The sequence below is a fragment of the Perca fluviatilis genome, chromosome 9 (genome assembly GCF_010015445.1).
Source record: "Perca fluviatilis chromosome 9, GENO_Pfluv_1.0, whole genome shotgun sequence".
In the NCBI taxonomy this organism is placed as follows: Eukaryota; Metazoa; Chordata; class Actinopteri; order Perciformes; family Percidae; genus Perca; species Perca fluviatilis.
Genome location: NC_053120.1, coordinates 20,473,192 through 20,488,943, shown reverse-complemented (window position 1 = coordinate 20,488,943; position 15,752 = coordinate 20,473,192). Strand labels below are relative to the sequence as shown.

The 15,752-nt window shown below is 42.7% G+C and overlaps 1 protein-coding gene across 5 annotated transcripts in view; it reads left to right on the top strand.

Moving 5' to 3' along the window:
* ttll7 (tubulin tyrosine ligase-like family, member 7) overlaps positions 1-14,147 on the top strand; it is a 70,919-nt gene extending 56,772 nt beyond the window's left edge. For 2 of the 5 annotated variants that reach the window (XM_039811362.1, XM_039811363.1), the window contains exons 18-23: positions 1,799-1,879; positions 3,743-3,903; positions 6,048-6,221; positions 7,637-7,740; positions 11,486-11,590; positions 12,310-12,445. In XM_039811362.1, the coding sequence (XP_039667296.1) occupies positions 1,799-1,879; positions 3,743-3,903; positions 6,048-6,221; positions 7,637-7,740; positions 11,486-11,568 (603 nt within the window). In that variant the 3' untranslated portion in view covers positions 11,569-11,590; positions 12,310-12,445. Of the gene's footprint in view, positions 1-1,798; positions 1,880-3,742; positions 3,904-6,047; positions 6,222-7,636; positions 7,741-11,485; positions 11,591-12,309 lie in introns of all 5 variants that reach the window. The other 3 variants (XM_039811365.1, XM_039811366.1, XM_039811364.1) reach the window with 3 other exon arrangements.
* The last annotated feature ends 1,605 nt before the right edge of the window (positions 14,148-15,752 follow it).

Sequence of the window (15,752 nt, the reverse complement as noted above, 5' to 3'; positions counted from 1 at the left end):
AACTGCACCTGCACTGTTGTCTCTTTGCCTCAAGAGAGAAAGGAGTGTTCACTTAGCATGAAAACAATTTATGTTTTCCACGTTAAAGTTTAGGTCTAATTGGGCTAATGGTGTGTTTCCATCCCACTAATTGGCTTTTTTATCTTTCACTCAAAACCTGCCTTTTTGGAACCATTGAAAGGTGAAATGTAGGAGTATGTTTTGTCGTGCTTTAATTGAGGGTAATCTGTGTACGTACAAAACAAATGTGACAAACGGGCGTACTTCTTACCACACAAGGTTCATAAGGTTCTTATTGAGAAAGAATGCTAAACAAGCAAATAAGAAACTTTCTGGAAAGCGAACACAAGTGTTCACTGTATACCTCAGCTCTGTATCTGTGAATCCTTGCGGATTGTTTTTTTGTGTCTGCGTGTGAGTAAACATAAAGTTTACACTGGAGCCTCCCAATGGGAGCACTGTTTGCAAGGGAATTTAAAATGCTACGTGAGAGGTTTATGTGCACCAGTGGGTAGAAGTAGACTAAGTCAACAGAGCAACAATAACAGTGCCTGTAGGTACACAATGATGTTGGCACTAGCAGCAAGTGCATGGGAATATCCAGCACAGCTTTTGAGCGTAACGACACATGCCCCAAGGATTTTTGACACTACTGCAAAACATAGGGTTTTTCTGCTTATGTACCAAAGATCATGACTTTTTTTTTTATCCCTGTTATCCCTGAGTTGTGCTACGAAAAAAATACCAGACAAGCACTGTATTCTGTAAATGCTCGCCACATTTTACACATCATTTTGAAAATTACCTCGTCATTTTTTTCCACAGAGCTCAACATTTACATAGTTGTTTGGGCTCAAATATAAACAAAAGTACTCATGTTCCAGTAAAAGTACAAAACAAGGTTTTGCGTATAGCATCCAAACTAGTCATGAGAAATTAAATGTAAATTAAGCGATGCTTTAAAGCAACACTATGTAACTTTTCCCGCTTCGGTCCCCCTAGGTTGTCTCATTGGAACTACAGCTTGCACTAAAAGTTTCATAGTGTTGCTTTAAATTCTCTGCCTCATCAGTGAAGCCGGAGATTTAACAGACTTTGCAAGATAAGATCGACAGTAGTTTTGTACAACTGGCTGGCAATTGGTCTGATTGCAGAACTACTCTCACTACACACTGAAGGATGTGCTGCAGTAAACAATCTCTCCCCTCTTACACTATATTTCCTGTGTTCACGAGTATCACGTGCCAGATGCCAAAATTTGCACAAGCATTGCAGCTCTATCCTTACTGGTCCTGTTATGTTTGAACATGGAACTTTTCTATAATGGAGACCTATGTGTGAAAGCCAAAATCAATGACGTAAACAGATGAACCCAGCAATGTTACAGAATCCATGTCTGGGCTGAGGTGTGAAAGAATGTCTGACAGGTTGAATGTGATACAGTGGGAATGAGCTCTAGACTTTGTCCGCACATTCTTATAGTTATAAAATATAAATATAAAGTACTAAAGTTTAACTGCGCTCCAGCTGGGCATCTTTCTAGTCTTATTTGTTTTTATTGTTGTTGTTACCCTGGGTTTTGACAGAGGACTGGTGGGAAACAGTAGATGTAATACAATTACAGAGGAGTAGACCTTCAGTGTTTTTTTATTTGTTCAAAATGAAAGATCTTTAAAATACTCTGAGGGTGTTTTTAAATGTGTTGCTTGATTGTTGTTCTACTTTTTAAGGAAGTCTGTATTAAAAACATGTTTTGTGCATGTTTTCCCTTTTTTTAATCCTGACTTCTCTTCCACAGATCCTAGACAACTGGAAATACCACAAATCAAAGGTGGCCTCCTATTGGCTAGTGAAGCTGGACTCTACCAAACAGCGTAAGGTAGGTCCTATGCTCGAATCAGATTGCAAGATATCTGAGCCAATTTACCTCTGACTTGCCCCTCAAGAGAAATAGAGGACAGTTTGGCTTAATTTCTTCGGTAGCTACCGATGCTCAGCAGATCATCAGTCTAAACTTTTTAACTCCTGAACTGCTTCATGAGACGTTTAGGGTCACCTGATTATTTCAAACCCGTTACCACCACATTTGCTAGAATCTGGATAAGCGGTCATTGCTTCCTAACTAGATCATAACCCCCGACAGACAATGATTAACAATTCAACAAAGAAGAGAAAAATTAGAGGACTTTCGTAATAGAAAACGCAAAGTTGTAGCCTATTGGTTTGAAGGAAAGGCTGGTGGAAATGTGGCATTGAGCTGCAGAGATTAACATGCCCCCAACTGTACAAATCTGGCAAGTATGTGTGTTTGACAAAGATAAAGAGCTAACGTGTAAGTGAGAAAACCTGAGCTGCATCTAGTTATAATATTATTTTTAATAAATCTTAAAAATGGGTCACATTTATCCTTTGACACCTGTATAAATGTCCTGCCTTCGCCCATGCTCCCACACAGTCTATACTGTCACCCTGTATAGAGTGGACGTTGTTAAAACTGGTGAAAATGTCACCGCTCCTACCTATTCCTTTGAATGCTTTCGAACAACTTTTAAAATACGAAAATAATACCCAAATCAAACTTGAAAGAAAAAAAGACATGCATGTAGATCATTATGTCAGACAGCGAGAGGAAGAGACACCAAATAGGATGTAAACAAAACAGAAGAGGGGACAAGACGTGAAATGGCATCCAGTAGGCGTGTCAGTAATGATGTGATCTCTCAGCCGCTGCTTTCTGCTGTGTTGTGGGCTGTGGCGTAGCGAGCCAATGTTTTTTATTTGGAGTGGAGCAGCCTAATGAGCAGCAGGCAGAGGTCAGGAATGTAGCACCCACTGCTCTGCCATCTGATTACCATACCAAAACATATCTGTGTGTGTGTTTACTCATCTATCCGTTTGTCTGAGTGTGTATGCGTGTCACGCTCGCCTTATATTGCTGTAGGGAAATCTTGCCTCTTCGCATCGCAAACACACATGCACGCACACACAGTCAGACGGGCACGTCAGTAATGAGGAGCGAGGAATCAAAGTCAAAAGAGCCACAGCACTGCACTCTGAGCGGGGTGAAAAGAGAAAGAAAAGGGGAGGAAGAGAAGGCAGTGAGGTGGGTAGGGAGGAGGAAAACGAAGAAGGGAAGATGGAAGGCTGGCGTAGGTGTCCTCAGACCGCCTGGGAACTTCTGACACCTTCTCTCCAAGACTGACGTCGGTGCAGCAATTAGTCCTCCCCCATGCTCTCCACTGTCTGCCCCAGCATTTTTTTTGTCCTGCTTCTACCACACACACACACACACACACACACACACACACACACACACACACACACACACACACACACACACACACACACACACAACACACACACACACACACACACACACACACACACACAGGCTGTATGGCTGTGCATGCTTTAACACAAATGCAGAGATAAACCTGCTGAAATCCTCACTACATGTGTGTATGGTCTGATTAAATTAGGATCAGGATGTGTTTGTTCATATACTATATGTGTACTGTATGTGTGCTTACTGAGTGAATACATTAGCCTCTGTGATTGCTAGTTTTAAGGTAAGAAAAACATCTTACAGTTGAAATAAATGCCAACTCATGAATTTCAATTCAAAAATGCTGTTGTATTATGTAATTTGCATTCATTCCCTTTATCATCACATGCTTGGTTTAAAACTTTTCCCCCCCTCTGTTTTCCCCCCCATATCCTTCTCACTTTCTCGGTCACTCAGGTGTTGGACATTGTGCGTACCAATGTACGCTCAGCACTGCAACGGATTTGGAGGGAGCCGGACATAGAAAGTCTCCACCTCTACCGGCTCTTTAACCGCGTCTTCAACCGGCTACTCTGGAGTCATGGCCAGGGCCTGTGGAACTGCTTCTTGAACACCGGGTAGGCCAGTCTGAGCCAGGTTGTGAGCTGAGTTAGAGTGAGGATGAAGTGGCTGGGGTATACTTGAAACAAACTAGTTCGTAAGCGTCATTTGACCACATCACAATCCAAGGTGGGGCGAGAAGCCTGCCAACATGGAGAGAGGAAAGCAAAGCAATTTAAATATGTTCAACTGTAATTGGTGACTTAAATCAAGACCAACCTACCAAGACAAAAAAAGACAAAAATTTGAAAATTAGAGACAGAAAGAATACCCATGGATGAACAGAGACGTTCATGGACACTTATGTTTTTAATTCAACACAAACAAGTGATCACACTGCCGGCCAATTACCGCCACTATTTCGTCTCCATAACTAGAAGTTCAGGCACCACGCAATCTCCCCGTGTCCTTAAGCCCAGGGTTCGTCAATATATCATTTTCAGTGACAGCACGGACAATTTGCAATTTTTATTCAGTATGACGAGGGAAGCAGCTGCAGCTGAATGACAGAGAATGAGTGACAGACCAACCAGACCCTGCTGCACTTTCCTGAAAGCTCCTGGGGATGAAAGAAACATGTTACTCTTCGGAGACGGGGTGTAAATTAAGGTCACAAATCTAGGCTGTTCATCAGGGCTTTTTCACAGGTGAGAGCAAGAAAAGGAGAGGGGAGGAATGGAAGCAGGAAGGAGGTGAATGAAGGCCTCTTAGTACTTTTACTATAGTTTGTTTCAAATACTTTGAGGTTTTCATTTGGCTTTCATATTTTTCTACATTTTTGATGTGACAGTAAGTGGCTTCCTACAAGATGAGTCACAGCAGTGACAGCCAACTTGATCATGCTTATATAGAAACCCCATAACAGCAGACACACACACAAAACTACTGTTTGCCATCAGTAGTTCACATTGGCTTTCACATATTTTGCTTCCTTTAAAAGGAACACATTAGCGGTCTCAGTGTTACAAATGCAGCAACACACACACACACGCACACGCGCACGCACGCACGCACGCACGCAGACAGCTGACACGCAGACAGCTGCTGTGCTGGTAGCTTTTAATCTCGTCTGTGATGAAGGTGTGACCTTTTTGCTTCTCTTCCTCTCCATATTCTTTACAGTTCAGTTGTTCAGTGGCCGTGTTTCCCTCAACACAGAGGGCTCAGAGGGTGTAACTGAAGTCGCTGCCCACAGCTCTCCATTTGCTTCCTCCCTTACTTCCTTGGCAGTCGTAATTAAGGGAGAGTGGGGAAGGGATTGAGCGGGTGATAGAGATGAAGGAGATGATAAGCAGAAGGCGAGATGGGGAGAGACCCGGTGACAGAGAAAAAGCGGAGGGGAGAGTGATTGAAAATGAGACGTCGTAAAAAAAAAAAATAAAAAAAAAAAGGTAGAGAAAAGATTGGGTGGAGGGGTAGAGGCCTGGGAGGATTAGCCTAGTCTCAGCTACCCCTTGCACGCTGCGCCCATGCAGCTTTTGTCTGACTACAGCTTGCCTAGACGATCCAGCTAGCTTGCTAGCCTATCGTCCGACCCCTCCCTACAACAGGCCACGGCCCAAACACGGATAAACCCAATAGGGGGCCCCGATGTCACGCAGCAACAGAGAAGCGGTGCACCTCGAAAGCACACTCCAACTCCTCTCTGTCTCTTGTTTGATATTTTATCTAAGGGACTTAACAACAATCAAACGGCCTAGCAGCTATTGTGGCCAATGAATTCAACAGGCTTTGAAAACGACTTAGAAAGAGAATGGAAACACACACACACACACAGTTTTGAACTCTTTCAGAGGAAGCACCCCCGCCTCCCAAAGAGTGAAAGGGGGTAGACATCAAACGTACCCCCCTGGGTTGTGTGTCTCAGTTGTTGAAGCTCTCTCACAGTGAGGGGTATGTCCGGGGTTGTAAAGGGGGTTAACTGTACTTGGATTTGTTTCATCCTTCCTCCCTGTGTGTCTTCCTGCATGTCTGCGTGTGTGTATGCAAGTGTGCATATGATAAGTGAATATGACTTAAGCTGTGTGTCTGCATCATGCATACACATGATGTACTGTCTACTTGTGTATATTGATGATTTTATTGTGATGCTAATCTTTTACTGCTAATTGCATTTCACTCTGTGTGTGTGTGTGTGTGTGTCCTCTCATTTGGTTTCCAGTTCATCGTGGGAGACCATCTTCAGTAAGAGCAGCGAGGTGGTGTCACCCCAGGAGCTGCAGTGCTGCCGCCGGCTGGTCCAGCTGTGCCGAGACTGCCTGTTGGTCGTCTACAAGTTTGTCTCAGAGTCCCGTGGCTCTCTGACCGGACTCAGCCCTGAATGGGACGACACCAGGTGAGGAGGACACCGAACTCTTTAATGTCTTCCCACTGAGCTCGTTATTTTTTTCGAAAGATTCTTATAGCTTTCCTGCTGTAATAGATAGTTCAGTATGCAGAGGTGGCTCTACAAGATTCAAGGATACAATGGGATTCAAGAGTCTACTGGTAGGTCCCAGGTTAAAGCTGTACTCAGTGTCCTTGTGCAAGATGTTGAGCTCTTGCTCTGGAAAGGGCATTGATCTAAATTCCCAAAAAAGTCTTCAGACCCATAAATAGATTATTTTCATTTCTTATATCGACCTAGTTTATAGATTAAACTAGTGCACATCCATATGGTCATAATAACGGTATCAAAACACTATAAAACGACCCAACACACACTACACATCATGGGCAGGAAAGTAAGCCTACTAGGATACTGAACCTGGGTTAAGATTAACAGGGGACATCCTTGGTGTTGGGAATAATAATTATGGTGTCTTCCTCTGGTTGATTTTTAAGTCCAGATGGAAACTGGTTAAAGCGGAGTTTGTTAAAGCAGTATGAACCACAGAGATGCCTAGTTCTAAACGTTTTAAAACTTCCTTTAAAAGACACTTAAAAAACTACATGAATTAACTTTGACATACAGACTTTGATTTCAACAGCTATCATCGTTTAACCTCTCTCAGGAAACATTTCCCCTCTCCTCTCCATGGAGACTTAGAGCAATCATCTTCATCACATAACTCCGATAAAACAAACAAAAAAAAATTAAGCCTCATTCTATTTTTAAGGTTGATCCCCGCAGGAGACGGCAGCTCAGGTTTGGAGTGAGCGAACTTTTAAAGCACATATGCTTTGGGCTGGCAGACAGGGAGGGAGGAGGGTGGGGAGAGGGAGAGAGGGAGTGTGCTGTTAACAGGAAATAATGGCCCACAGATTAGCGCTCAGGTTAGCCCAGGGCCCCCCGAGGCCTGCTTAATTCAATTAGAGCCCAGATGAGCCTGTGCAACAAATGACCTTATGAGAGAGAGAGCTCCTTTTTTCCTGGGGCCTTGCGTTGCATGATTCATAACTCTAGCGCATATTTTAACAGGCTATCACTTTGCGCCCACAGTATAAAAACCTCAGCTGAAGAAAAAAAGTGTGTGGTTTGTGTACAGTCGTAAATATAGTTATGTTTGACTAATCTGACATCGTTGCTGTTGATTGTTTTATCTTGAGCATATTTGTTACGAGGATAGATTCAAGAATATGAATTAATCAGTGGACTATGTAAAGACTTTAAGATAAAACTGTAATTGGATTTAATAACTCGAGCATGCACAACATGACACACTGGTGTATCCAAATGTTTGCAGTAGGTATCCTTGAGAGTCTATGTAAGCATGCATTGGTCTGTCTCTCCTTATTTCTTCTGTGTATATATTTGTCTGTGTAAAAAAGCTTACCATTTGCTGCGGGACCAGCCTCTACCCATGGCTCCACCCCTGCTGCTGTTGCTGCCGCTTCTTCCTCCTCTTCCTCCGTCTCTTCGCCCCTTGACGCAGGTCTCTGCTTGGTTTAGTTCTGCTAAACCCCCGCCCCATCTTCCAGCACCGTCCCTGTTCCCTGCTTTCTGCTGCTCCCCACCACCTCACGGCTGTAACAAAGGCTTGGTCCCACCTGCCCAATGAGGGTTGCATTGGCTGCACAACCAACAGTCTAGCATGGTCTCCTCTCCTTTCCCTCACTAATATTCTAATAAGTGATGTTTGGAATGACTCATATAGCATGATAACCAGATATGTTTCAAATGATCTGATGCCCAAAACTATAAACAATGTATTTGAAATGAAGGAGATAGGAGAAGGAAGCATATTAAGACTGTTTGGAGCACCGCCAGCTTGCTGTACATCACCAGCCAATCACCCTGCTGCCACATGCTTAACTATGCCTTTCACCTGACTCTTTTATCAAGAGCAAATTATCCTGAGGGCGTTTTCAGTACGAGTAGCCTCAGTGGGAACTGAGCTCCTCACCTGCACCGCATCAGTGCCATGATCAACCTAAGCTATACTCTCTTCTTGTCACAAGAAGACAGAAAATTGCTCGGCTTGCATCGTGTGTTTTGCAGTTTCACAACGCAAACGGTTCACATCTCTCCATCAGGCATGCAGGGAACAGTCGCAGCCCGCCGCCACTTCAGATAGATGAGAAGCAATTAGGATTATTTTCTTATTACACAAGCTTTCTACGGTGGGAAATTGTGTGTGTGTGTGTGTGAGTGTGGAGTGTGCATGTACATGTCATGTGACTGCTACGCAACAATCATTCTTCCCTTCTCAATGTTTCACACCCGAACTAACCTCAAACTATTTCTCTCGGGCTGTGTCCACATCCAACTGACATGTACACATAAAGGATAGGTTCTGTCTGAAACAATACTCACAGGCCCATACAGTGTGTACATCGAAACTGTTTTCTGGTTGTCTATACTTCCAGTCCCCCAGATGGGGGACAAAATCCACAGGAATTTCATACTAAACAGTCTTCATTTGGAAGAAGATACCCACTTGATTTGTCTAACTCAGACAGCTGAAGCCACATATCAGCTTCAGCTGAACTTTATAATGTATTTTTGCACGGAAAGAGAATTGTGGATTTTGTCCTCCATGTCTTACATTAGAGTTGCAATAGTAAGGACACCAGTAACAATGACTGCAACCAGTATCTTTCAATGTACTGTACGTATGTGAGTACTGTTTTAAACATGCTTGAAAAAATGTGGTCCTATTCTTTAATGTAAACTTGTTAATAAATGATTTATTATTACAAAATAATTAGGTTTATTTTATCAGGGTTACTTCACAACTTCACTGAACTTAATGCCAGAAAAAAAGAAGAAGGAAAACTAGCGGGTCAAGTTCAGTTTCCTTTAAGAGGAGTTGTTTTGATCCAAAGATGAAAACTAAGAAGTGTGAAATAAATATATATGCATCAGTTGTGTTTGAGAACACATTTTTGACACCTGTATACTGTCTATGACATTTCTCGAAGGCTGAAGTGGACAGATATCTTAAATTGTCTAGTTCAAAATGTGATCACACACAGAAAATTGCTTTTTTGGAAGACAAGTTCCAACTACTTGAACTATTTTACACATTCAAATTAAACATCATATATTCAGGCCAATTTGGCTCCTTTGAACTAACTAACTAAATATCTGCACCGTCTCTTGTGCATGTACACACACACACACACACACACACACACACACACATGCATAACGCATACAATGGCAGAGCTCTTGGCAGCCTTTGGCACACGTCAAAGTGGGTCTGTTGGCCGGGGTCTTTGCGGTCTCCATTGTTGACCACACCTGCCCGCTCTTGTTGAAGCATCCTTCCTCTGTTGAGTGCCCTCATCAGGTGTGTCAACAGCCACATGGGTCTTAGCAAAGTCCTTCAGTCTGTGTGGGCAGATGAGAGGAAGTAGCCAAATAGCTTCACTAATGACTTTCTTGTTAAGCCTGGAATTACTGTCACTACCCAAAGACAATTTTCCCATGATGACAAAAGTTTCAGATTCTATTAACTTTCATCTGTCTGAAAAGTGTGGCAGTAATTAGGGTTAATAGGGGTGTTGAGCTGAATGTGGGCTGCAGATAACCTTCAAGCCTCTTTGTACCTCTTGGTTTATGATTGCGTCAGCTATCGAGGCAGTCTTCCTCTCCATCCTTAGTCATGGCATTTTGTTTTGTCTGGCCTCCTTCTAATTCGCTGTGGCAGTTGCATCTCGATAGAGGACTTAGGAGGAGCATTGAAGGCATGTCAGCAGAAACAGTGGTAGGTTGTAGCTGTGCATGTAAGGAGCAGAGCAGGAGAGTATATTTCTGTCTCCCTGTCAACTGATGGAGTGAAGCAAAGCACAAGTGCATGGACAAGACTCCTACTGGCTTTCAAGCATGCACGCTGTTGCCAAGATCTTCTTCATGATCAAAAGGAGGACGAACCTGGAAGATACCGAATGAGAGTCCAATTAAATATAGCCTGCAGAGACAGCGGCCGCTTGGACGTGAGAAGCCCTCCCACCCCGCCCCTTGCCACTACCAGCATCGTGATGCTTTCTATGAGCAGAATATTCTCAAAGTGAATAGCAGAGGATCTCTGAAGAACATACACTCGGGCCCCAAATGAATGTTCAATATTTGATTTTCTTTCTTTTTTTGACTTCCATTTCCATACTTGGGCTTGGGGGTTTCAGTGAAAACCTTATGGAAATGAAGGGGAGAAAAAAAAAGAAAAAAAAAAGAAAAAGAAAGAAATCCCATGAACAGAATCCCAATTGATGAATACTGTGAATCTATGGTGATGGTATAAGGTGCCGAGCAGGGGGAAAACATAAGAAATGAATCCAAGGGTGACACAAAATCGTTGTATGGAATCACTAAATGTCACTTTGAAGAAGCAGATGTGAACGGCTTAGAGCAAAGCATATCCTGCCCTCCTGTTCTCTTGGGTTTGAGTGGAGTTTAAGAAGAAGGGCCGGACCGAGCCCTTGTTCACCAAGTCCAGTCAGAGCCGAAGAAGATGTGCTGGAGGGATACCTACGGCCCACTTGAAGCTGCTTCAAGCGCACTTTACTTGGACTAAATGAAGTTAATTTGAATCCCTTCTAACTCTCCTGAGTCGGGGGCTGTGCTGAAGCAGACGCTCTCAGCGACGTGTGCTTTTTTTTATTTTCCTTTAGAAGAAACTGCTCGGCTAATTTGTCCAAGAGCTACTTCACAAGGAGAGAGAGCTGTCAGAGAAAAAGTATGCTATCTCTGCACCAGCTCAAAAGAAGATATTATTTCTTCACTCTGTAATCCTCAGCCCCAGTGGCTCCCTTTTTGATTAGATTGTCACATCTTAAACACTTCCACAAGGACTATTTCTTTTGTCCATTGTACTCGTTTAACTAAACGGGTATTAGATGTACTTTTTATTAGCTAACAACTTTCTGCGGATGTGGCAATAAGGTCACATAATGTATAACATCACAATATAAGAAGTGTGCTGCAAAAGCCCCTAAATGTAAGTCATTCTTCCAACTGATCAGTCTGGAAGAATTCAAACCTTCCCTTGTCTCATGTTTTCTGAAGAGTACCCCAACATTTGCATAACTTTTAGTTAACCATGTCCAGGATTTGATCATATCATCTGACATTCCCCTGACAACCATATCTGACTCATTTCCAGTAGCTAAGGAAGATGGGAGCAGGGTTCAGCTCCTCCTGACTCTATCTCAACCTGACGCTGGTCTCATTCTCAGGTACTGGAACGCTGTTAGCAGGAGCTGCCTCACTGCTCTGTCTCGGTGGAAGGTGTCATAGAAAAGTCTTAGAAAGGTACTGACGCCTATGCCTCGGAATGATAGGTGAGGATTTTCTGTTCATGATACGGCATATCATCTAATTAAACGGGACTGTAACCGAGAGCATGATGTGTATTGAATTTTAGATTTGGTACAGTACATAAAATTAGAGCTGTAATGATAATCGATTACTTAATCAACTTAATCGTAAACTATTTTGATAATCGAATAATCTAAATCTAAAACTGATAATTAGCACTGATAATTCTTCTAAGCAAAAAGCCAAAATATTGCTGTTTCCACATTTCAAATATGAGTCTTTGTCATACATGATATTACACTAAATATATTTGGGTTTTGGACTGCTGGCCAGACAAAACAGGACATCTTGTCACCTTGGTGTGTGGGGAATTATAACCGTCATTATTTTCTGGCATTTTATAGACAAAATGATTGATTAATTGAAAAATCATTAGTTGCAGCCCTACACAAAATACCCCAGATCATATGGATCTCACAATTTATTTCTTTTTTCTCATTTTCAAAGTGAGGGTGGTCACAATATCTTGAACTCACCAGGCTATTATTAAAGTGGAAATGTGCAAATGGAGACGGCCATAAAATGGTAGAATCAATATATGAAAAGTGTGCAGTGTGTGGTCTCAGTGCCGAGCACTAATGCGCCCTGACCTCTAAATTGTGACCTTTGCATATCTAATCCTCTCATTATGTTCATCCTCTCCCCTAATCCCTCCGTCCCTCGCTCCTGTCCGTCTGTCCAGGTATCTGCTGCCAGTGACCTCCCAGTTCATCATGAAGTGGCCTTCGTCCAGCTTTGGCCGCATCTCCTCGGCCGTTCCACACTCAAGCAGCCTTTTCGCCGCCAGGATGGGCCACTTCTGAGGTCACCGTGGCAACCCTGGCTTCCGACACCTCGCCTTTTGACCTCAACTTTCCTCCCTTGACTCTCACGCAGCCAAACTCTGATCTCAACAAGTCCGGTACGGATCTGATCTCTAGGTAGCTCTGGACACCTGACGGAGCCTCAACAGGGGCCAAATCCCCCCCCTGCGGAAGACCAACAAAGAAAGGCCGGATGATTTGGGATTGCTAAAGGGCCTTGTTCAGTTTAGATTAGTTTGGACTGGCCTCGACCAGCAAACCACAGGTACCCTCGACCGCTATAGCCCCATTAACACCAGACAATGGGTTTACCCCTCTTTTCTCATTGTAATTGCCGTATTATACCTGCTCACTGTACAGTTATAAGTCATGGTACTGTAAAAGCAAAGAATAATGAATACTAAACAGTGCAAGGATTATTTATTTATGTACTTACTTATTTTGTAAGGTATTCCATGAATGCAGTGAATGCTGATGCAGAATGCAGATATGGAATAATATCAACAAAGCTATCCCTTGTTTGAGAAAGTGGATGTAAAAAAATAACAAAAAGCTTATTTTTGCTGCCTGTAATCAGTTATTTTATGTCTGAATTTAATTTATTTCATAACTTATATCAGAGGCTTTATGTTTATAAATGTTACAACAGTCACTTTATGTTCCAGTTTTTACAGTGGAGAGGTGGTGCCCAGAGAACTCAAAATGCTTAACTTTTGAACGCTTCATGTTTTACCTGTGTGATATTAAGTGCAGCACTATTAAGCAACATAATGTTTAGAATGTCAATGTAGTGAAGCCAAGCCTCTTTGCCTCCTTCAGAGAGAACGAGCTGACTTTGATGCCACAGCTCAAAGAGCCAAACTTAAGTCTTAAGAGAGCACCCAGTTCCTAATGTACACTTTGCAGTATGTCACAGAAAGAGAAAGTGGGTGCGCATTACAGTAGTGTTTGCATGCCTAGATTTTAGTCCCTCACCCAGACGTAGTGGTTAGACAGACGAGCTGCGTTTGGAACATACTTGAAGTTTTGTGTTGTCATTAATTAGTGTGTCTTTGTATGGGATACACTCAGAAGGAGACACTTCAAATTTTAGATTTGTCGTCTGGAGTACGGATGTATTAAAGATAATAAGGATGTGTTGCATCACTTACAGATTGTGCGGCACGTTGAATGACTCGGCTCATCAGCCCCAATTTTCTGTACTGTAACAGCGGCAATTTGCCTGGGACAAGCAGCTACTGCCTCCCCCCCCCCCCACACACACACCACACTGTAGGTACAAGTGCAAGGGAGATCATGGATGTGCCAATAATAAGCACATCTACTTCATGTGTTCAGTTGGGTTTAATTTAAGCTTAATATGTCATTAAACTACTGTAGGACCTCAGTTAAATACGGTATTAAATGTTTATAGATAGAGGATATGTTTAGTAGTTTACTTGGCTGTGTGTACTACCCCATGAGATGATACTAGACTTCTAAAGATGGTAGTCTGTCAGCAGAGTGTGAATTTTATAACATCAATCCTGACTTGTGTAGCAGCAATGCTGTGCTAAATCTGCTCAAATTTAATTCCCCCCCATACACTGAACTTCACTTCACAATGCCAAATATTTTTATTTTGCCTGATTTTATTTATTTAAGAGTAGTACTTTTTCATTGGAGGTACAAGATTTTTAATTTTACATAGCAATAAAAAGGTTTAAACAAAAACGCATTTCCTCTTTTTGTCATTTGTTTTCTCAAGGTAGATAATCCCCAGTGTCTTTTTAACATTGTTACATTGTGTTCAAATTAACTATTTTGTTGCGCTCTATTTATCTTCTGAACACACGAATGAACCTTAACTCTGAGTACGAAAATTACAAAGAGAGACAGAGAAGAGAAAATGTATTATTATATTCATATATTAGTATTATCTTATTTTTTTTAAATAATTAGTTTTTTTTTTGCCTGAAACGGACAGCTGACAGTGTATAGACAGACAGGAAATGAAGACAAAGGGAGAGGTATGACATGCAACAAAGGTCCCTGGCTGGAATTGAACCAGGGACGTTAATAATTGGTAATTAATATGGTATTTTCTTTAAGCATTCAGCCACCAGGATGCCCCTGCTATTAAAATATGAACAAATTTTTATTAATAATCATTGTGTTGTTTTGCGTAAAAGGTAATAAGGAAAAATGCAGCACAAACTGAGCCTAGTTCAGCTCATTAGCAAATGTTCTGTTACACTACAGCGGAGTGAGCGGACTAAGGAGTAGGAGCTGTGAAACAAATAAATAGGCAAAATCAAGCGGAACTAATTAGAAACATTGAACTTAAGTGCTGTCGATCTCTAATGGGTTTTAAAACTTCCTGTCCACCTGATGTCCGTTACTTGAGCTGCTCCCAGGCTATCTGGGTCAGCCTCTGACTGATATCGCATTTCACACCAGAGGCCCCTGTGGACAGGTGACACTCCTGAACGGTCACCTCTGAAATGAGTGTACCCAGCAGCCCTTTCTTGTTCCATCTTGACCTAAAAGCCACTCTGCACAGAAGAAGAACCAAGTCCGTTTTATTTAGACCTCTATCAGCAGCATGGCGTCCATGTTCTTGTGACCTTTCCACCCCTCCATCCCTCTCTCCTCCCCTCTTTCTGTCAGCAGAAGAGGTGCCGGGCGGGACCTCCAGGCTACCCGGCCTCCACCTTGGCCGCGGCCCCTGCAACCAGACGAGAGCGGAGGCTGACAGTCTGGCGCAGCGACCCCGGCGTGCTGTCCAAAAATATCTCCCTCAGCAGCGGGGCTGCGCTGTTCTTATCTGTCCTGACCTTTCCACTCGTCACTCTCCTCGGCCCATCAATTGCTCCATCCCTCTCTCCCCTACCTGCGCGTGGTCCAGGCAGCTTTGCAGCCAGCCATTTTTATTATTTTTTTTTTTTTAAATCAACACCCAGATGACCCAGTTTCAGGGCCCTGAGCCGACCTCTCTGGCTTGGAGAGTAAAAAAGGGACTGGGAGCTGTGTGAGAGAGGTGGATGGTTCAGATGAGATAAGGAAGCGCACATACACACGCTCTTGCAGATGGCCAGGCTTAAAAAAAATATGCTTTTTTTTTTTCTTCTCTTAATCCACTATTTCAAATGGCATGGAGGGAAAAGAGCAGTGTGATTTCTTCTGTAATTATGACTGGCTGAGTGAGGTGTCCAGAGGCATGGCTGCCCTCCTTTCCCTCTCTAGTGAAGCTTTAAAAGTAGAGCCTGTAGTGGTTTGTGTGCTGTCAAATGACAAAAGTGACCTTTCTTATCCGACAAACATTGCCTGTTACAGCCTGTGT